General features: G+C 50.1%; 5 protein-coding genes across 9 annotated transcripts in view; 2 read left to right on the top strand and 3 right to left on the bottom strand.

The window, feature by feature from the left end:
- LOC134211266 (putative mediator of RNA polymerase II transcription subunit 15) overlaps window positions 1-21,687 on the bottom strand; it is a 194,527-nt gene that overhangs the window by 8,332 nt on the left and 164,508 nt on the right. The gene's annotated exons all lie outside the window — the stretch shown is intronic.
- Window positions 14,251-14,654, bottom strand: LOC134211272 (cuticle protein 19-like). The gene has a single exon (XM_062687990.1). The coding sequence runs from the start codon at window positions 14,652-14,654 to the stop codon at window positions 14,307-14,309; it is 348 nt and encodes a 115-aa protein (XP_062543974.1). The 3' UTR covers window positions 14,251-14,306.
- On the top strand, window positions 15,254-15,986 carry LOC134211271 (cuticle protein 19-like). Its single transcript, XM_062687989.1, has 2 exons — window positions 15,254-15,383; window positions 15,452-15,986. The coding sequence occupies exons 1-2, from the start codon at window positions 15,375-15,377 to the stop codon at window positions 15,788-15,790; spliced, it is 348 nt and encodes a 115-aa protein (XP_062543973.1). The 5' UTR covers window positions 15,254-15,374; the 3' UTR covers window positions 15,791-15,986.
- On the bottom strand, window positions 20,041-20,607 carry LOC134211269 (cuticle protein 19-like). Its single transcript, XM_062687987.1, has 2 exons — window positions 20,507-20,607; window positions 20,041-20,448 (listed from the first exon to the last, which is right to left on the bottom strand). The coding sequence occupies exons 1-2, from the start codon at window positions 20,513-20,515 to the stop codon at window positions 20,110-20,112; spliced, it is 348 nt and encodes a 115-aa protein (XP_062543971.1). The 5' UTR covers window positions 20,516-20,607; the 3' UTR covers window positions 20,041-20,109.
- LOC134211270 (cuticle protein 19-like) lies at window positions 21,048-21,600 on the top strand. Its single transcript, XM_062687988.1, has 2 exons — window positions 21,048-21,134; window positions 21,193-21,600. Exons 1-2 carry the CDS (start codon window positions 21,126-21,128, stop codon window positions 21,529-21,531), a joined length of 348 nt encoding a protein of 115 aa, XP_062543972.1. The 5' UTR covers window positions 21,048-21,125; the 3' UTR covers window positions 21,532-21,600.

Raw genomic sequence — 21,687 nt, 5'->3', positions numbered from 1 at the left:
CCAGGATCGGTCCAGGTCCAGTCCAGTCCAGTCCAGATCAGTCAAGGATCAGTCAGATCCAGTCCAGGTCCAGTCCAGATCAGTCAGGTCAGTCCAGATCCAGTCCAGATCCAGTCCAGATCCAGTCCAAGTCAGTCCAGATCCGGTCAGATCCAGTCAGGTCCAGTCCAGGTCAGTCCAGGTCAGATCCAGGTCAGTCAGTCCAGGTCAGTCCAGGTCAGTCCAGGTCCAGTCCAGGTCCAGGTCAGGTCGGTCAGATCCAGTCCAGATCAGTCCAGATCCAGTCAGATCAGTCCAGGTCAGTCAGATCCAGTCCAGGTCAGTCCAAGTCAGTCCAGATCCAGTCCAGATCCAGTCCAGGTCAGTCCAGGTCAGTCAGATCCAGTCCAGATCCAGTCCAGGTCGGTCAAGGTCAGTCCAAGTCCAGTCAGGTCAGTCCAGGTCGGTCAGATCAGTCCAAGTCAGTCAGGTCCAGTCCAGATCCAGTCCAAGTCAGTCCAGATCGGTCCAAGGTCAGTCCAGATCCAGTCAGTCCAGTCCAGGTCAGTCCAGATCAGTCAGATCCAGTCAGAGTCCAGTCAGGTCAGTCCAGTCAGTCAGGTCAGTCCAGATCCAGTCCAGATCAGTCAGATCGGTCCAGGTCAGTCCAGATCCAGTCAGGTCAGTCCAGATCCAGTCCAGATCCAGTCAAATTGTCCAGATCCAGTCCAGGTCAGTCCAGAGTCAGGTCAGTCCAGGTCAGTCCAGATCAGTCCAGGTCAGTCAGGTCAGTCCAGTCAGTCCAGTCCAGTCAGTCAGATCCAGTCCAGATCCAGTCAAGATCCAGTCCAGATCGGTCAGGTCAGTCCAGGTCAGTCCAGATCCAGTCCAGATCAGTCAGGTCCAGTCCAGATCCAGTCCAGGTCGGTCAGATCCAGTCCAGTCCAGTCCAGGTCAGTCAGGTCAGTCAGGTCAGTCCAGATCCAGTCAGGTCCAGTCCAGGTCGATCCAGTCAGTCCAGATCCAGTCCAGTCAGTCAGATCATTCCAGTCCAGTCAGATCCAGATCGGTCAGATCCGATCCAGGTCAGTCCAGTCGATCCAGATCAGATCAGTCAGGTCGGTCCAGGTCAGTCCAGTCGAGTCCAGTCCAGGTCAGTCCAGATCCAGTCAGATCCAGTCCAGGTCAGTCCAGATCCAGTCCAGGTCAGTCAGGTCAGTCCAGATCCAGTCCAGATCCAGTCCAGATCCAGTCCAGTCAGGTCAATTCAGTCGGTCAGTCCAGTCAGTCCAGGTCAGTCCAGGTCAGTCCAGTCAGTCCAGATCCAGATCGGTCAGGTCAGTCCAGATCGGTCAGATCAGTCCAGATCCAGTCCAGGTCAGTCCAGATCCAGTCCAGAGTCAGTCCAGATCCAGTCCAGATCCAGTCCAGGTCCCAGGTCAGATCAGGTCAGATCCAGGTCCAGTCAGTCGGTCAGATCCGGTCCAGGTCAGTCCAGTCGGTCAGGTCAGTCAGGTCCAGTCCAGATCAGTCCAGATCCAGTCAGGTCAGTCCAGGTCCAGTCAGATCCAGTCCAGGTCGTCAGGTCCAGATCGATCCAGATCCAGTCCAGGTCCAGTCAGGTCCAGTCCAGGTCAGTCCAGATCCAGTCAGTCCAGTCCAGATCAGTCAGGTCAGTCCAGATCCAGTCCAGGTCAGTCCAGTCAGTCAGTCCAGGTCAGTCCAGGTCCAGTCAGGTCGGTCCAGGTCAGTCCAGATCAGTCCAGTCCAGTCAGTCCAGTCAGTCCAGATCGGTCAGGTCCAGTCCAGGTCAGTCAGATCAGTCAGATCCAGTCAGGTCAGTCAGATCCAGTCCAAGGTCCAGTCCAGGTCCAGTCCAGAGTCGAGTCAAGGTCAGTCAGGTCCAGTCCAGATCCAGTCCAGGTCAGGTCCAGTCAGGTCAGTCCAGATCCAGTCAGATCCAGTCCAGGTCAGTCCAGGTCAGTCCAGTCAGTCCAGGTCGGTCAAGTCGGTCAAGGTCAGTCCAAGTCAGGTCAGTCGGTCAGATCAGTCAAGATCCAGTCGGTCAGGTCGGTCCAGGTCCAGTCCAGGTCAGTCCAGATCCAGTCAGGTCCAGTCCAGTCAGTCCAGTCAGGTCAGTCCAGGTCAGTCAGATCAGTCCAGTCCAGATCCAGTCAGATCCAGTCCAGTCCAGTCCAGATCCAGTCCAGGTCCAGTCCAGGTCAGTCCAGGTCAGTCCAGTCCAGTCCAGGTCAGTCCAGATCCAGTCCAGGTCAGTCCAGATCCAGTCAGGTCAGTCCAGGTCAGTCAGATCCAGTCCAGGTCAGTCAGTCAGTCGGTCCAGATCAGTCCAGGTCAGTCCAGGATCAAGTCAGGTCAGTCCAGTCGGTCAGATCCAGTCAGTCCAGTCGATCCAGTCCAGATCCGTCCAGTCAGATCGGTCAGGTCAGTCCAGATCCAGTCAGAGTCCAGTCCAGTCAGTCGGTCAATCCAGTCAGGTCGAGTCCAGTCAGGTCAGATCAGTCAGGTCAGTCCAGGTCAGTCCAGGTCAGTCCAGATCGGTCCAGGTCAGTCCAGATCCAGTCCAGGTCAGTCCAGATCCAGTCCAGGTCAGTCCAGATCCAGTCCAGATCCAGTCCAGGTCCAGTCAGATCAGGTCAGTCAGGTCAGTCCAGATCAGGTCAGGTCGGTCCAGGATCCAGTCCAGAGTCAGTCAGGTCAGTCCAGATCCAGTCCAGATCCAGTCCAGGTCAGTCCAGATCCAGTCCAGGTCAGTCCAGGTCAGTCCAGATCAGTCCAGGTCGAGTCAGGTCAGTCCAGGTCAGTCAGTCAAGTCCGGTCAGGTCGGTCAGGTCAGTCCAAGATCCAGTCAAGTCCAGTCCAGGTCCAGTCAGATCCAGTCAGATCAGTCAGGTCCAGTCCAGGTCAGTCAGATCCAGTCCAGGTCAGTCCAGGTCAGTCCAGATCCAGTCCAGTCAGTCAGTCAATCAGTCGATCCAGTCAGATCGGTCCAGGTCAGTCAAGGTCAGAGTCAGATCGGTCAGGTCCAAGTCCAGATCCGTCAGTCAGTCAGGTCTGGTCCAGTCGGTCCAGATCGGTCAGATCCAGTCCAAGATCCTAGATCCAGAGTCAGTCCAGGTCCAGTCCCGGTCCAGTCAAGATCCAGTCCAGATTCGGTCCAGATCCAGTCCAGTCAGTCAGTCAGTCAGATCCAGTCCAGAGTCAGTCCAGATCCAGTCCAGGTCAGTCCAGGTCAGTCAAGTCGGTCCAGTCAGTCAGGTCAGTCCAGATCCAGTCAGATCGGTCAGTCAGTCAGTCCAGATCCAGTCCAGTCAGTCAGGTCAGTCCAGTCCAGTCAGTCCAGTCCAGTCCAGGTCGGTCCAGGTCGGTCAGTCGGTCCAGTCAGTCAGGTCAGTCCAAGATCCAGTCGATCCAGTCCAGGTCAGTCAGGTCAGTCCAGGTCAGTCCGATCCAGTCCAGATCGGTCAGTCCAGTCAGGTCAAGTCAGTCCAGGTCCAGTCCAGTCAGTCAGATCAGTCAGGTCAGTCCAGATCCAGTCCAGGTCAGTCCAGGTCAGTCCAGATCCAGTCCAGATCGGTCCAGGTCAGTCAGGTCAGTCCAGGTCAGTCCAGATCCAGTCCAGATCCAGTCCAGTCGATCCAGGTCAAGTCCAGATCAGTCCAGGTCAGTCCAGATCAGTCCAGATCCAGTCAGATCAGTCAGATCGGTCAGAGTCAGTCCAGATCAGTCCAGGTCAGTCAGGTCAGTCCAGGTCGATCCAGTCAGATCCAGATCCAGTCAGATCCAGTCAGTCAGGTCAGTCAGGTCAGTCCAGATCAGTCCAGGTCAGTCCAGTCAGTCCAGATCAGGTCAGTCAAGTCCAGTCCAGATCCAGTCCAGGTCAGTCCAGATCAGTCCAGGTCCAGTCCAGATCCAGTCCAGGTCAGTCCAGATCCAGTCAGATCGGTCCAGGTCAGTCCAGATCCAGTCCAGGTCAGTCAGATCCAGTCCAGGTCAGTCCAGATCCAGTCCAGGTCAGTCAGGTCGGTCCAGGTCAGTCCAGATCCAGTCCAGGTCAGTCAGATCCAGTCCAGGTCAGTCCGGTCCAGGTCCAGGTCAGTCAGTCCGGTCCAGATCCAGTCGATCAGTCCAGATCGGTCAAATTCAGTCAGGTCAGTCAGATCAGTCAGATCCAGTCAGGTCGAGTCCAGGTCGGTCAGGTCGATCCAGTCCAGTCAGGTCCAGTCAGGTCCAGTCCAGTCCAGATCCAGGTCAGTCCAGGTCGGTCAGGTCCAGATCGGTCAGGTCCGGTCCAGGTCGGTCCAGATCGGTCGATCCAGTCGAGTCCAGTCAGTCCAGATCCAGTCCAGGTCAGTCCAGGTCAGTCCAGGTCAGTCAGGTCAGTCCAGATCCAGTCCAGGTCAGTCAGGTCCAGTCCAGTCCAGTCCAGGTCCAGTCCAGATCCAGTCCAGGTCCAGTCCAGATCAGTCAGGTCAGTCCAGATCAGTCAGATCCAGTCCAGATCCAGTCCAGGTCAGTCAGGTCAGTCCAGGTCAGTCCAGATCCAGTCCAAGTCAGATCCAAGTCCAGGTCAGATCCAGTCAGGTCAGTCCAGATCCAGTCCAGGTCAGTCAGATCCAGTCCAGATCGGTCAGGTCAGTCAGATCCAGTCCAAGTCCAGTCAGGTCAGATCCAGTCGATCCAGTCAGGTCAGTCCAGATCCAGTCCAGATCCAGTCCAGGTCAGTCCAGATCCAGTCCAGGTCAGTCAGTCAGGTCGATCCAGTCAGGTCAGGTCAGTCAGGTCAGTCCAGATCTCAGTCGGTCAGTCAGGTCAGTCCAGGTCAGTCCAGGTCAGTCCAGATCCAGTCAGGTCCAGTCCAGGTCAGTCCAGATCAGTCCAGATCAGTCAGATCCAGTCAGGTCAGTCCAGGTCAGTCCAGGTCGGTCGATCCAGTCAGTCGGTCCAGGTCGGTCCAGATCAGTCAGTCAGTCGGTCAGATCCAGTCAGATCGGTCAGATCCAGTCAGATCGGTCAGGTCGGTCCAGGTCCAGTCAAGTCAGTCCAAGTCAGTCCAGTCAGTCCAGAGTCGGTCCAGATCAGTCAAGGTCAGTCAAGTCAGTCCAGATCCGGTCAGGTCAGTCAGAGTCAGTCGATCCAGTCGGTCAGTCCGGTCAAGTCGGTCCAGATCCGTTCCAGGTCGGTCCAGTCCAGTCGGTCAGGTCCAGTCAGGTCCAGTCCAGGTCGGTCAGGTCGATCCAGTCGGTCAGTCCAGGTCAGTCCAGGTCAGGTCCAGATCCAGTCCAGAGTCAGTCAGGATCCAGTCCAGGTCAGTCCAGGTCAGTCCAGGATCAGTCAGTCAGTCAGGTCAGGTCCAGATCAGTCAGGTCGGTCCAGATCCAGTCCAGGTCAGTCCAGATCCAGTCAGATCCAGTCCAGGTCAGTCAGATCCAGTCCAGATCCAGTCAGGTCAGTCCAGATCCAGTCCAGGTCAGTCCAGGTCAGTCCAGATCCAGTCCAGATCCAGTCCAGATCAGTCCAGGATCCAGTCAGATCGGTCAGTCAGTCAGATCGGTCAGGTCAGTCCAGATCCAGTCCAGATCCAGTCCAGGTCCAGTCAAGATCGGTCAGGTCGGTCCAGGTCAGTCCAGGTCAGTCAGATCAGTCAGGTCAGTCCAAGATCCCAGTCAGGTCAGGTCGGTCAGTCAGTCCAGGTCAGTCAGGTCAGTCCAGGTCAGATCCAGGTCAGGTCAGATCCAGTCAAGGTCAGTCAGGGTCAGTCAGTCCAGGTCGGTCCAGTCCGGTCAGTCGGTCAGATCCAGTCAGAGTCCAGATCCAGTCAGGTCAGTCCAAGGTCAGTCCAGATCAGTCCAAGATCGGTCAGGTCAGTCCAGGTCAGTCAGGTCCAGTCAGGTCCAGTCCAGATCCAGTCCAGATCCAGTCCAGGTCAGTCCAGTCCAGTCCAGATCCAGTCCAGGTCAGTCCAGATCAGTCAGATCCAGTCAGATCAGTCAGGTCGGTCAAGTCAGTCCAGGATCCAGTCCAGAGTCCAGTCCAGGTCAGTCCAGGTCAGTCCAGATCCAGTCAGATCCAGTCCAGTCCAGTCCAGGTCCAGTCCAGATCCAGTCCAGATCCAGTCCAGGTCAGTCAGATCAGTCAGGTCAGTCCAGATCCAGTCCAGGTCAGTCCAGATCAGTCAGGTCCAGTCCAGGTCAGTCCAGATCCAGTCCAGGTCAGTCAGTCGATCCAGTCCAGATCAGGTCAGGTCCAGTCAGGTCAGTCCAGATCCAGTCCAGGTCAGTCCAGATCCAGTCCAGGTCGGTCCAGTCGGTCAGATCCAGTCCAGATCAGTCCAGGTCAGTCAGAGTCAGTCCAGATCAGTCAGGTCGGTCAAAGTCAGTCCAGGCCAGTCAGTCAGTCCAGTCAGTCAGGTCAGTCCAGATCCGGTCCAGTCAGTCAAGTCGGTCAGGTCAGTCCAGGTCAGTCGATCGGTCCAGATCCAGTCAGGTCAGTCAGTCAGTCAGTCCAGATCCAGTCCAGGTCAGTCCAGATCCAGTCCAGATCCAGTCCAGATCCAGTCAGGTCAGTCCAGGATCCAGTCCAGATCCAGTCAGTCAGTCAGGTCAGTCCAGATCAGTCAGATCGGTCCAGATCCAGTCCAGGTCAGTCAGGTCAGTCCAGATCAGTCAGGTCCAGTCCAGATCCAGGTCAGGTCAGTCAGGTCAGTCCAGATCAGTCAGATCGGTCAGATCCAGTCAGGTCAGTCCAGATCAGTCCAGGTCAGTCCAGGTCGGTCCAGATCCAGTCCAGATCCAGTCAGGTCAGTCCAGTCCAGTCGGTCAGATCAGTCAGTCAGTCAGTCCAGGTCAGATCCAGTCAGAGTCAGTCAGATCCAGTCAGATCCAGTCCAGATCAGTCCAGATCCAGTCGAGTCAGTCGATCGAGTCAGTCCAAGTCCAGGTCAGTCAGGTCCAGTCAGATCGATCGGTTGATCGGTCAGGTCAGTCCAGTCAGTCCAAGATCGAGTCATCCAGTCAGTCAGTCCAGGTCAGGTCAGTCAGGTCAGTCGATCCAGTCCAGATCCAGTCCAGATCCAGTCCAGATCAGTCGGTCAGGTCAGTCCAGGTCAGTCCAGATCGGTCAGGTCAGTCCGATCGTCAAGTCCAGTCCAGGTCGGTCAGGTCAGTCCAGATCCAGTCAGGTCAGTCCAGTCCAGTCAGTCAGTCCAGATCCAGTCCAGGTCAGTCCAGATCCAGTCAGGTCGGTCAGGTCAGTCGATCCAGTCAGTCAGTCCAGTCAGTCAGATCCGGTCCAGATCCAGTCAGGTCCAGTCAGTCAGATCCAGTCCAGGTCAGTCAGGTCAGATCCAGTCAGGTCCAGTCGATCAGTCAGGTCAGTCCAGTCAGTCCAGTCAGTCAAGTCAGTCGTCCAGGTCCAGTCAGATCCGGTCAGGTCAGTCAGTCAGTCCAGATCCAGTCCAGATCCAGTCCAGATCAGTCCAGATCCAGTCCAGGTCGGTCCAGATCAGTCAGTCAGTCCAGATCCAGTCAGGTCAGTCCAGATCCAGTCCAGATCCAGTCAGGTCAGTCCAGATCCAGTCCAGGTCAGTCCAAGTCCAGTCCAGATCAGTCAGATCGGTCAGGTCCAAGTCAGTCCAAGTCAGTCCAGATCCAGTCCAGGTCGGTCAGATCCAGTCAGTCCAGTCCAGTCAGTCAGGTCAGTCAAGATCGGTCCAGTCGGTCAGGTCAGTCAGTCCAGTCAGTCGGTCCAGTCAGTCCAGGTCAGTCGATCAGTCCAGTCGGTCAGTCCAGGTCCAGAATTCAGTCCAGTCAGGTCGATCCAGGTCCAGTCAGTCGGTCAGGTCAGTCGATCGGTCAGGATCCGAGTCAGTCGGTCCAGGTCAGGTCCGGTCGATCGATCCAGATCAGTCGGTCCAGGTCCGAGTCCAGGTCAGTCCAGGTCGAGTCCAAGTCGGTCAGTCCAGTCAGATCCAGGTCCAAGGTCAGTCAGATCCGGTCAGGTCAGTCCAGGTCAGTCCAGATCCAGTCCGATCCAGGTCGGTCAAGTCCAGTCAGATCCAGTCCAGGTCAGTCCAGATCCAGTCAAGGTCAGTCAAGTCGGTCCAGGTCAGTCCAGATCCAGTCAGGTCAGTCCAGATCAGTCCAGGTCCAGTCAGGTCAGTCAAGATCCAGTCCAGATCCAGTCAGGTCAAGTCAGGTCAGTCCAGATCGGTCAGGTCAGTCCAGGTCGAGTCCAGGTCCAGTCCAGTCAGTCAGATCTCAGTCCGATCCAGTCAGATCCAGTCAGATCCAGATCCAGTCCAGATCAGTCCAGGTCAGTCAGATCCAGTCAGGTCGGTCCAGATCAGTCCAGGTCAGTCATCCAGGTCAGTCCAGATCCAGTCGGTCAGGTCCAAGTCCAGTCAGGTCAGTCAGGTCAGTCAGATCCAGTCAGATCCGTTCCAGGTCAGTCCAAGATCCAGTCCAGATCGATCCAGTCAGTCAAGATCCAGTCCAGATCAGTCCAGGTCAGTCAGGTCCAGTCCAGATCGGTCCAGTCAGATCCAGTCAGTCGGTCAGATCAGTCAGGTCAGTCAGGTCAGTCAGATCCAGTCCAGATCCAGTCCAGATCCGATCGGTCCAGGTCAGTCCAGTCCAATCCAGTCCAGTCAGTCCAGTCCAGGTCAGGATCCGGTCCAGGTCAGTCAGGTCAGTCCAAGGCCAGTCCAGGTCCAGTCCAGATCAGTCCAGATCCAGTCAGGTCAGTCAAATCCAGTCAGATCCAGTCAGGTCAGTCAGAGGTCAGTCAGATCCGGTCAGTCCAGTCAGTCAGTCCAGTCCAGTCAGTCGATCCAGTCAGTCAGTCCAGGTCAGTCCAGATCCAGTCCAGGTCGGTCCAGGTCAGTCCAGTCCAAATCCAGTCAGGTCAGTCAGTCCAGATCCGTCCAGTCAAGTCAGTCCAGATCCAGTCCAGGTCAGTCCAGGTCAGTCAGGTCGATCCAGGTCAGTCCAGGTCAGTCCGATCCAGTCAGATCCAGTCAGTCCAGTCAGGTCAGTCCAGGTCCAGTCAGATCGGTCAGTCAGTCAGGTCAGTCCAGATCCAGTCAGATCAGTCCAGATCCAGTCAGATCCAGTCCAGATCCAGTCCAGGTCAGTCCAGATCAGTCAGATCAGTCCAGGTCAGTCAGGTCAGTCCAGATCAGTCCAGGTCAGTCCAAGTCCAGATCCAGTCCAGATCCAGTCAGATCCAGTCCAGATCCAGTCCAGATCCAGTCTGGTCAGGTCAGTCCAGGTCAGTCAGATCCAGTCAGATCCAGTCCAGGTCAGTCAGATCAGGTCAGGTCAGTCCAGATCAGTCCAAGTCAGTCAGATCAGTCCAGTCCAGTCAATCCAGTCCAGATCCAGTCAAGGATCAGTCCAGGTCAGTCCAGATCCAGTCCAGGTCAGTCCAGATCCAGTCCAGATCCAGTGGATCCAGTCAGAGTCCAGTCGATCAGGTCCAGGTCGGTCAAGTCAGTCCAAGTCAGTCAGTCCAGGTCAATTCAGGTCCAGTCCAGTCAGGTCAGTCAGTCCAGTCAGTCCAGATCAGTCCAGGTCAGTCCAGATCCAGTCAGAGTCCAGATCCAGGAGTCCAGATCCAGATCCAGTCAGTCAGAGTCCAGTCCAGATCCAGTCAGGTCCAGTCCAGATCAGTCCAGTCAAGGTCGAGTCCAGTCCAGGTCAGGTCCAGGTCAGTCAGATCAGTCCAGATCCAGTCGATCCAGGTCAGTCCAGGTCGGTCCAGATCCAGTCCAGGTCCAGTCAGATCCAGTCAGGTCGATCGGTCCAGATCCAGTCAGGATCCAGTCCAAATCCAGTCCAGGTCAGTCCAAGTCAGTCAGATCCAGTCCAGATCCAGTCAGTCAGGTCCAGTCAAGATCGGTCCAGATCCAGTCCAGATCAGTCCAGATCCAGTCCAGATCAGTCCAGAGGTCCAGGTCAGTCCAGATCAGTCAGTCAGTCAGATCCAGTCCAGATCGGTCCAGTCAGTCCAGGTCAGTCAGATCCAGTCCAGATCAGTCAAGTCGGTCCAGTCAGTCCAGATCCAGTCAGATCCAGATCCAGGTCAGAGATCCAGTCCAGGTCCAGTCCAAGTCAGTCAGTCAGGTCAGTCCAGGTCCAGTCCAGGTCAGTCCAGATCGGTCAAATCCAGTCCAGGTCCAGTCCAGATCCAGTCGGTCAAGTCGATCCAGTCAGTCCAGGTCAGTCAGATCCAGTCAAGTCAGTCAGATCCAGTCCAGATCAGTCCAGGTCCAGTCAGATCGGTCAGATCCAGTCCAGGTCAGTCAGATCAGTCCAGGTCAGTCCAGGTCAGTCAGGTCAGTCCAGGTCGGTCAGGTCAGGTCAGTCCAGGTCCGGTCAGGTCAGTCAGGTCAGTCCAGGTCAGTCCAGATCCAGTCCAAGTCGGTCGAGTCAGGTCGGTCCAAGTCGGTCAGGTCAGGTCCAGATCAGTCCAGGTCAGTCCAGATCGGTCAAGTCAGTCCAGATCGGTCAGATCCAGTCCAGGTCAGTCCAGGTCAGTCCAGATCCAGTCCAGATCCAGTCAGATCAGTCAGATCCAGTCAAGTCAGTCCAGTCGAGTCAGTCAGTCAGTCCAAGTCAGTCCAAGATCCAGTCCAAGGTCAGTCCAGGTCAGTCCAGGTCAGTCCAGATCCAGTCAAGGTCAGTCCAGTCAGTCCAGATCAGTCAGGGTCAGGTCAGTCCAGTCAGGTCAGTCAGATCAGTCCAGATCCAGTCCAGATCAGTCCCAGGTCAGGTCCAGTCAGATCCAGATCGGTCCAGTCGGTCAAGTCCCGGTCAGTCCAGGTCAGTCAGGTCAGTCCAGATCCAGTCAGATCCAGGTCCAGTCCAAGTCAGTCCAGATCGATCCAGTCCAGTCCAGTCAGGTCAGGTCAGTCAGATCCAGTCAGGTCCAGTCAAGGTCAGTCCAGATCCAGTCCAGATCGGTCAGATCCAGTCAGGTCCAGATCCAGTCTGAGTCAGGTCAGTCCAGTCCAGTCAGAGTCCAGTCCAGGTCAGTCCAGATCCAGTCCAGATCCAGTCAGTCAGTCCAGATCCAGTCCAGATCCAGTCCAGGTCAGTCAGATCCAGTCCAGGTCCGGTCAGATCCAGTCCAGATCAGTCCAGTCAGTCCAGATCCAGTCAGGTCAAGGTCAGTCAGTCAGTCCAGGTCAGTCCCAGGTCAGTCAGGTCAGGTCAGTCCAGTCAGTCAGATCCAGTCGGTCAAGATCAGGTCCAGATCGGTCAGATCCAGTCCAGATCCAGTCAGGTCAATTCAGATCCAGTCAGATCCAGTCCAGATCCAGTCAAGTCAGTCAGTCGGTCCAGATCAGTCCAGATCCAGTCAGGTCAGTCCAGATCAGTCCAGATCCAGTCCAGGTCAGTCCAGATCCAGTCAGATCCAGTCAGATCAGTCCAGATCCAGTCCAGGTCAGTCCATCAAGGTCCAGATCAGTCCAGTCGGTCCAGAGTCAGGTCCAGATCGGTCCAGGTCAGTCCAGATCAGTCAGGTCAGTCCAGGTCCAGTCCAGTCGGTCCAGGTCGGTCCAGGTCGGTCAGATCCAGTCAAATCCAGTCCAGGTCAGTCAGGTCCAGATCCAGTCAGGTCCAAGTCAGGTCAGTCCAGGTCAGTCCAGATGTCGATCAGTCCAGATTCCAGATCAGTCCAGTCGTCAGATCCAGTTTCAAGATCCGTTCCAGATCAGTCCAGATCCAGTCAGATCCAGTCCAGATCCAGTCCAGATCGGTCAGATCAGTCAGATCCAGTCAGATCCAGTCCAGATCCAGTCAGATCAGTCCAGATCCAGTCCAGATCAGTCCAGATCAGTCCAGGTCAGTCCAAGGTCAGTCAGATCAGTCCAGATCCAGTCCAGATCCAGTCCAGTCGGTCAGTCAGATCCAAGTCCGTCAGTCAAGTCCAGTCAGAGTCAGTCCAGATCCAGTCCAGATCAAGTCCAGATCCAGTCAAGGTCAGTCCGATCGGTCAGTCCAGTCCAGGTCGATCCAGTCCAGATCAGTCCAGATCAGTCCAGATCGATCCAGATCGGTCCAGGTCAGTCCAGATCAGTCAGATCCAGTCCAGATCCAGTCCAGTCAGTCAGTCAAGATCCAGTCAAGATCCAGTCAATCCAGTCAGTCAGTCAAGTCAGTCAGATCCAGTCCAGGTCAGTCAGATCCAGTCAGATCCAGTCCAGGTCAGTCAGGTCAGTCCAGTCCAGTCAAGTCAGTCCAGATCCAGTCCAGGTCAGTCCAGGTCAGTCAGTCGGTCCAGTCGATCAGTCAGGTCAGATCAGTCGATCCAGTCCAGGTCAGTCCAGATCCAGTCGGTCAGATCGTCAGTCCAGATCCAGTCCAGATCCAGTCCGATCAGTCCAGATCCAGTCAAGTCCAGTCAGATCAGTCCAGATCAGTCCAGATCCAGTCAGTCAGTCAGATCAAGTCCAGTCGATCCAGATCCGTTCCAGGTCAGTCAAGTTCAGATCCAGTCAGATCAGTCAGTCAGATCCAGTTTCCAGGTCAAATTGATCCAGATCAGTCCAGATCAGTCAGGTCAAGTCCAGTCAAGTCAATCCAGTCCGATCAGTCCAAGTCGAATCAGATCCAGTCAGGTCAGTCCAGATCAATTCAGTCAGATCCAGTCCGATCCAGTCAGTCAGGTCAGTCCAGGTCAGTCCAGTCAAGTCAGTCCAAGTCAGTCGAGTCAGGTCAGTCCAGGTCGATCAAGTCAATCGAGTCCGATCAAATCCAGTCAAAGATCGATCAGATCAGTCAAATCCAGTCAGGTCCAGTCCAGATCGATCAGTCAAATCGATCCAGATCAGTCAGATCAGATCCAGGTCAGATCAAGTCAGTCCAGATTCAGTCAAGATCCAGTCAAATCCGATCAATCAGTCAAGATCCAATCCAATTATATCTATATTTTGTATGGGAATTTAAATTGTGATCATTTGTATATATAAACGAAGTTTACTTAATTAATAGGAAAAATGTGAGAATAAAACTGTAAAAAATGAAAAATCATTCTGAAGAACCGATTTGTTTTCTAAATAAATTGTGTACGTAAAAAACATGTTGGGTAAGACGGTATAATATGCCCCCCCTAAGGCAACTCCTTGATAACTTTTCACTTTTCAACGCAATTTATGCAAACTTTGTGTTATTTGGTAGTCCAATACATTGCCCGTGAGTAGTCATATATATTACAGAATAAAATATTACAGATAACACGTAATAAAGCTTTTTTGAAAAGTAGCGAAAAAATGGATTTCAAAAAGTGGGCAATACGCCCACCTTAACCAAAGACGTTTCATAGCCCTTAATTAGTATTTTATCAATCCCATAATAAAAAGGTTACAAATTCTTATGCGCATGACATTAAAAAACAAACATAAGTCCATTTAAGCAGGTGTGAATTACATTTCAATATTTTCCATACAATTTGGAAGCAACTGCTGCAGGCTCGCTGCGCTTGTGTCCAGTTGGTAAGGGCATATCGTCCTGCCTAAGTATACTGGGGCGTTTTGGCCAGTGAAACATGTTCTCAAAAATCATTACATTTTTGAAGATGGAAGCATTTTTATATCATATTAACCACTGAGGAAAGTTATTTTGTTGCCCAACTGAGTGTTCCAGTGCAAGTTTTGTGGACAGTATGCCAGAGTCGCTCCAGAATGTGGAGCTAACAAACATGGAAAGTTACATCAAAACTGTAACTTTTTGTATTTTGCTATTATTTTCATTGTGTAATACAAAAATACTTCCATATTCAGATAGTATGATGGTTTACAAATATGTATAGGTACCAACTAATTTTGACCCTTAATTAGTTATAGTTTTCTAGAAATCTAAGGGTGGTGTTTTGGCCAGGTGGGGCGCATTATACCGTCTTACTCTATCAGAAAATTTATCATTTTTGCGAAACAAGGTTGGCTGGGTCAGCTAAGTAGTTGATTATAAAATGTATTGGAAAAAGTCCATTAGATCGTCAAGATTTATGGGAGACAGGTCCCATTATTTACATCAAATCTTTTGCTTGTATTACTTTATTTATTCGTGATTTTGGGAAATAAAAAAAAACAATGTTATGTCGTTAACTTCGGCATCCAATGGCTGATCGCGTCAGCTTATAGACTGCTTCAGACGGTCATTGTGAAAGCCATTTTTGGACTCTGTCGTAATTGCCTTTGAATCAAATTTTGTTTTTGTTTTACAATGAATATTTTAAATTTTATTTACAAAAAAGTACTATTTTTCTGTGACCATTATTACAAAAACGAATGAACATACAAATCAGTAGTGCTGATCGATGTTTGCGTAGCTCTCTCCGTGATGTGGATGGTGAGCGTGTCCCTTGCGCTGAACATGAGGCTGGAATCCTCCCTTGTGGTCCGAGCTGTAATCCACAACGCGATGGGTGCCATCAGCCTCATCCAGAGTGTACTGTCCCTTCACGTGGTCTCCGTCGCGGTGCTCCCAGGCGCTCTTGTGATCGTGGGTGTGTCCATCCTTGACACCATATTCGAACTTATATTTCGGGTGCGAATGATAATCTTCATGATGATGGCCGTGATCTCCTTCATAGTACTGAGCAAAGGCAACTACGACCAAACAGGCAACCAGAGTGATGATCTGACCCATATTGATTTGACATTAACCAATCACGTATTGTAATAGCGAAGTGATTCCGACTTACCTTAAACATCTTGGATCTCCTGTATGAGGTATGAGGAATGCACTTTGTCGGAATGTTAATGGTAGACTGATATCGAACACAACTCTGCAAATAGCTTTTATACTGCTCTATAGCTTCACGATTTCTTTTCTTATTTACCATATCATGTAAACTTTTTGAACATTTTGTTTATCGTTCTAAAACCGAAAGGTCTCAATATACTTTTGACATTTGCATATAACATGGGACAGGTATTTATTATAATTAAAATACTGATTACAAAACTGTCTTTGAATGCCATTTTTTTAAGCTCCTAAGCTAAAAATAATAATTTATTGGTGTTATCTAATTCTATGATTCATTTATTCATTTTATTCATTTTATGCTTAACATAGATTCATATCGATTCTCGAATTAAAAGACAATCAACCATTTATTTCTTTCCCACACTTTCTACTCACATTTTCTGCTTGGTTAACGACTTAATCAATTTGTATTTGTTCGTGTTTAAGTCTTGCAGCGAACGAAATCATTCCACCATGACATTCGAATCGTATGGAGGTGCCGGAACAAAAAAGAGAGAAATGACGAATAACAAAAAACGGAACCGTCTAACGGTATAAAAGTTCTGTACTAAGTTGAAATCGATATCAGTTCAAGCACAAACTGCATACAGGAAATCCACGATGTTCAAGGTATGTAGAAAAATAATTAGATTCACTTCCAGATGAATGCTCACTAATAAAGATTTGATTTCTTGCAGATCATTGCTCTGGTTGCCTGTTTGGCCGTAGTTGCCTCCGCTCAGTACTATGGAGGAGATCACGGTCACCACCATGAAGATTACCATTCGCACCCGAAATACAAGTTCGAATATGGCGTCAAGGATGGACACACCCACGATCACAAGAGCGCCTGGGAGCACCGCGACGGTGACCACGTGAAGGGACAGTACACCCTGGATGAGGCTGATGGCACCCATCGCGTTGTGGATTACAGCTCGGACCATAAGGGAGGATTCCAGCCTCATGTTCAGCGCAAGGGACACGCTCACCATCCACATCACGGAGAAAGCTACGCCAACATCGATCAGCATTACTGAAGATTGTATTATAATACAATAATGCATTCATGAAAATATTATTCTTTGAAGAAATTAAAACTTTTTATAATGAAACATATGTTATTCAAATTCAAAAAAAAATAGTTTTGGGCGTGTCGACGCGTGGACAGGCCTATTATTATGAACAGGCCTAGGATGCATGTGTCAAATTAAAGATCCGGTCAGTCATCGTGAGTATACACATTCGCAGTCAGTCGATCCCATCTTACTCGCGAGTGCAGCAGTGCAAATATGATGGGTGATTTATATGCTTATTGCCCGAAATAAACGCTGCGCTGAAATGCACTTCAGAGGATTCAAAATAAAATTTTGAAAATGTTTCTGAAGTTGCCTCCCTGATATAGTACCAATAAACTTCATAGAATTTCTAATATTGGAACATTGCAGCAAATGTCCAATAAGATAATTTCCAATTTTAGACAAAAATCGTTGCGATCTTCAATTGCAACGTTTAGCTCCTTGTACCTTTGGTATAAATTAGGATAAGTTTAGTTTAAGTTCAAAACATTGTAGTTCCTAGATGGTTCATAAACGCTGGGCTGATATCGTACAGAGGAGCAAAGGCTGTGCTAAAGCGGACATTGAGCAGAGCAGCCAAATACAAGTAGCGTCAACGGTATTACGCTTTAGAAAGAGAAGTTAAACGCTGTGAGAGCGTGGAGCACTTTTAGACGGAAGATAGTTCCTCGTCGAAGCGCAGTACGAAGCTTCTAGGCTCCCCCAAACACACGCGACAAGACAGTCGCAATGCGATTCTATCGCTTGGCGACAACGATTTTGTCGCCGTTGGTATGGAAGCGTAGATAGAACATTGCCTGCAGCGACCCAACGATAGAATCGCGACGACTAGTTGTCGCCGTCGCGGCGATGAAATCGCTTAGGTCTGGGGGAGCCTTTGACTGGAAGCTCTCGACTGTTTTAGACTGTTGCTGACTGGACTTTCACTGCTTGGTTACATTCGGAAGGAGGGCTAGGTTTTAGAACCCTATTCGTGTGTGGCGTTGCTACCAAGTTGGGCAGTAAAATAAATCCTCTGGTGGATGGATTTTGGTAGCAGACGGAAGGACAAATCACGGCTGCGATGGATGGCGGAAGGAACGTGGAGGAAAACGGTTCGCGCGAAAAACGAGGGAAAATTGGTCTTCGATCATAGACTGTACGCCCAAGCGTATCGTAAAAAGGTGTTTCTTAAAAAATCGAGTGATTGAGTCAAGCGAACTAACAGCTAACAGCCATACGATACTGGACCGATAACGTGGTAGTGGCGAGATAGTGCAGCAGTTTTTATACGAGGAAGGCTCTAGCCCTGTCCTCCGGACCAAGTCAGCTAACGAAGCCGGAACGGCGTCGGTCGCCGTTGCCGCCATTATGATTGTACCCGTTCAGTCATCGCCCTACCTACTCTGTCCTCCGCTCTCGAACGGCTATTGCAAGCACGAACCAGCTACTCGTTTAGAGAGGCGACCTTCCATAAGCGGCTATTAAATCTCGTCAACCAGTTTTGAGTTCCCGTTCCGAGCGGCCACTGTAAGCCAACACTATAGCTACTCGTTGAAGAACGCCCTTCAATAACCTGCCAACAAACCTCGTTTACCAGCTGTAGTTCCCGTTTCGAGCGGCTTTAGCAAGCCCGAACGCCCGAACCAACGGCTCGTTGAGGGACGCTGGGTGCCGGAAACCCTTTTGTTTGACCATTCTGTGTGAACACCTTCCACGCGACGCTCTTCATCGGTGAAAGATTATCCCTCCCAACAAGACGCGATTGAGTGTTACTGCCGCAACCTGCATGCCACCTATTCATCGTCGTTACTGTCGCAGTGACCCGCTTCCACTGGTCTGTCGCATCGCGCTACCCCACGTGGCCGACGTACCGCCTTACCCGTTCGGGCCCAACCGACCGACTGCGCGACTGGTGCTGTTCATTCTTCTCCCTCTGCCGCCCGGCAGGATCGACCGATTGTCGACTTTTTGTCCCTTCGACCTTTTGTCTCTTCGATTTTTTGTCCGTCGACCTTTTGTCCTTCGACTTTTTGTATTTCGACCTTCTGTCCCAAAGCCGTTCACTTTAGTTAACTGTTGGATAAACCTGAGGTCAATCTAGTATAAGTTTTCGGAAATCTCTCCGTACTGAGTATATTTTTCATCCAGTGGGAATTAAGGGCTAGATTGGTGACTTCTGGGGTATGGTCTTCACCTTAAGCCAATTTTAGCATTGCCGGAGAGCAACGCACTCAACGACAACAAGTCATGCATCACGGCCATCAATGGATTCCTGGATCTCTACGAGTAGTTACGATTTTCTGGATCAATTTATACTAAAATTGTTCACCTATATTTTGCCCATGTTACCTTCGTCGACCAGGGGTATCATTGCGCATCTCCTTTCGATAGATCTTTCGTATGACAGTTTGCATGGTTTGCTCGTTTCGAGTCGAGGTGCGCAACGAAACCCCAGTTTTTAATTTCAAACCAAATATTACTTAAATTTTTAATTATTAGTTCTAAGTTTTATCAATTTTAGTCCTAATCTTAATTCTTTAATTAAATTTTGCATATGAAAGGTCCTAGATTGGACTTGAGGGTGGCCATTTTAAGCCCCTTCCCGCTATCAAGTGCCACTAGCCTCGGTACTTTCGACGAGTGAAGAACTGATTCGAGTATCAAAATTGACATAAATAAAAACGAAAAAACAGTAGGAAGAGATCATCGATAGCATCAACAAAACCCACATTGCCGCCGAACTATGAAGGCATGTTGACACACTAAGAAGTTAAGGACAATGCCTATCCACCTTAAGCAGGGTAACTGTACAATCTCTGATCCAGTACAGTATTATAAGCTTTGTGGTTCCCATCCCGAAAAAAGTGTCGGGACACCACAAAGCTCAGGTTGATCTCCTCAACGTCCTTCCCTTCGAAGACCGTCGAAAGAATGGTCAACCGTCGCCGCATAGAAAAGTTGAAAGCCGATGGATGGTTTGGCAGCACAATTTTCGCCCAAGATGTGGCACTCACACTCGCTTCGCCACCTTCGCTCGTCAGTACTGCGCAACTATAAGCTCCAGAACGCGTATCAAGAAGGAAAGCATGTAGGCCTGGCCTCGCTTGACATTGTCAAAGCCGTTAGCAGGACCCGGGCGCCACTGGTCGTTTGTAAGCTCCAACTTCCTTACCGGACGGTCCTTCCATTCTTATTGGTATTACACTGGGACATTGCCGCCTCGCTGCTTAGCACTTTCACAGTTATTAACCGCGAGGTTTTAAGCCAAGTTACCATTTTTACATTCGTACATCATGAGGCTAACATGAATTACTTTTATGCCCAGGGAAGTCGAGACAATTTCCAAACCGAAAATTGCCTAGACCGGCACCGGGAATCGAACCCAGCCACACTCAGCATGGTCTTCCTTTATAGCCGCGCATCTTACCGCTAGGCTAAGGAGGGCCCCAAGATTGGCGACACTACTTCAGATGAATTCGAAATGGTCAATGCTGGCAGTGACCGACAATGAGGCCGGCACGGAACTCTTCCCTAGTGACGCAAATATCTTGGCTGTGCATATGCAGAGAACATGTTTCGAAATGAACAAATTGATATGAAATTTGCGAAAAATAATCCAGGTGTCCTGTAGGGGCTTGAACCCTCAACCTCCTACTCTCTAGAGAGGCGAAAGTCCATGCTTCATGTCCATAAAGGGTCTACTGGTAGAATCAGAGTTTTAAATAGAGCAAATTTCGTTTCCGTCTGCATGTTACGGGACCTAAGCTGGTATATAATACGCATAGGTTTCAGAAATACATGTATAACAAGTGTGCTGCTTGAGTACTGCGTTTTACTGCCTTTTTGTCAACTCTATCCCGCTGACCAACGTGTAAAGCAGGACAAAAAATGTCGCCAGTCGTCAGGACTGCGCATCGCTGTGGAATAATGGAAGACCGGATTTCTTGAGGATTATATAGGGCTCCACCGGTCCTAAGACTTTCCAAAAGGAACAGATTGTAATCTCTAAGCTCCGGACAGCCAATACAAGGGACTCCCACAATTTCCGGTTTTACTGCGATCTCTGTTGCACCGAAAACAGCGTAAAAATATTAGTTACGGTTTATAGTTATTTTTATGGGAAGTATAACCGTGGAAAATCTTTGGCAGAAAGTCTGTAGGCCTTTCTCTAATATGCCATATAAAAAACTAACTCCCAATTCAAATTAATAAAATTATAACCAAGCTACTTCAAGTTGATCACAATGCGCTATTTATTCACAGTCATTTCACAAAGCATCCATCACAGTTCTCAATGTTCAATAATGCTGCTCAATATTGGCGTAGCTTTCTCCATGATGTGGGTGGTGAGCGTGTCCCTTGCGCTGAACATGAGGCTGGAATCCTCCCTTATGGTCCGAGCTGTAGTCCACAACGCGATGGGTGCCATCAGCCTCATCCAGAGTGTACTGTCCCTTCACGTGGTCTCCATCGCGGTGTTCCCAAGCGCTCTTGTGATCGTGGGTGTGTCCATCCTTGACACCATATTCGAACTTATATTTCGGGTGCGAATGATAATCTTCATGATGGTGGCCGTGATCTCCTCCGTAGTACTGGGCGGAGGCAACGACAGCCAAACAGGCAACCAATGCGATGATCTGTTATCGTTTATAAAATCGTAAAAAATGTAACGAAAATATGTATCTGGGTTTTTACCTTAAACATCTTGGATCTCCTGTAAGATTTTCTGTTAAACTGTTAATTATACGATTACTGGCGATCAACTGTTGTCGAACTCTGTTTACAATGAAGTATTTATAGTTGAACGTTTCGTATCCCCCGTACCAATATCTCTTCTTCCAATTTAAAACAATGAACTGAAAGTCAATACTTATGCGGCAAATCGAAAAACTAGTTGGGAAATCGATAGGGCTGCCTAGACAGAAGCATTTTCGATCAAAGTTTAATTGAATTAAAAACCCATCGCGTGTGTGACACCCTCCGAATTAACAACATTTTTCCAACTCGTGTAAATTGCGTGTCCAAACAAACCGAGACATATAAATTAATAAATTTATATTTCATTCCTCTGGTTTGCATCCATCGATGAAAACCGACGAAGTAGAAAATTGCATTCGTTTTGGATCTAAACCACCAACAAAGTACATATTACTTTATGAGTGGGCCATGTTGCTGGCTGTTTTGAAAGTCGAAAACGGAAAGCCATGTGCTGTGCTAAATGAGTATAAAATATCTGCGACAATCAAATCAGACATCAGTTAGTAAGTAGAACCACTACTCGTAACATTCGAAACTGTACCACAGGAGATCCAAGATGTTCAAGGTACACGTTAAGCAACATATATTCAAAATGTTTTAATTTTCGTTCGACCCATTTTTAGATCATCGCTCTGGTTGCCTGTTTGGCTGTCGTTGCCTCCGCCCAGTTCTACGAAGGAGATCACGGTCATCACCATGAAGATTACCATTCGCACCCGAAATATAAGTTCGAATATGGCGTCAAGGATGGACACACCCACGATCACAAGAGCGCTTGGGAACACCGCGATGGAGACCACGTGAAGGGACAGTACACTCTGGATGAGGCTGATGGCACCCATCGCGTTGTGGATTACAGCTCGGACCACAAGGGAGGATTCCAGCCTCATGTTCAGCGCAAGGGACACGCTCACCATCCACATCATGGAGAGAGCTATGCCAACATCGAACAGCACTACTAATCAAATGGAACGAAGTCCAAAGATGTGTTTGAAACAAAGACTTTCCCTTAACTATCCTTACTTACTGTATATTTGACTGTATTATTGTATGCAGATATCACTTCACCAAATGGCTTTTAAAATTCCAAACTTCATTAGCCCGAAAACTTGCCCCCT

Source organism: Armigeres subalbatus, chromosome 2 (assembly GCF_024139115.2).
Source record: "Armigeres subalbatus isolate Guangzhou_Male chromosome 2, GZ_Asu_2, whole genome shotgun sequence".
Lineage (NCBI taxonomy): Eukaryota > Metazoa > Arthropoda > Insecta > Diptera > Culicidae > Armigeres > Armigeres subalbatus.
Note: the sequence above shows the minus strand (reverse complement) of the source record. Positions and strands in the feature narration are given on the sequence as shown.

What these genes read in the sequence shown, in the direction of transcription:
- LOC134211272 (XM_062687990.1), bottom strand. Translation starts at nt 14,654, where the DNA reads ATGGGTCAGATCATCACTCTGGTTGCCTGTTTGGTCGTAGTTGCCTTT.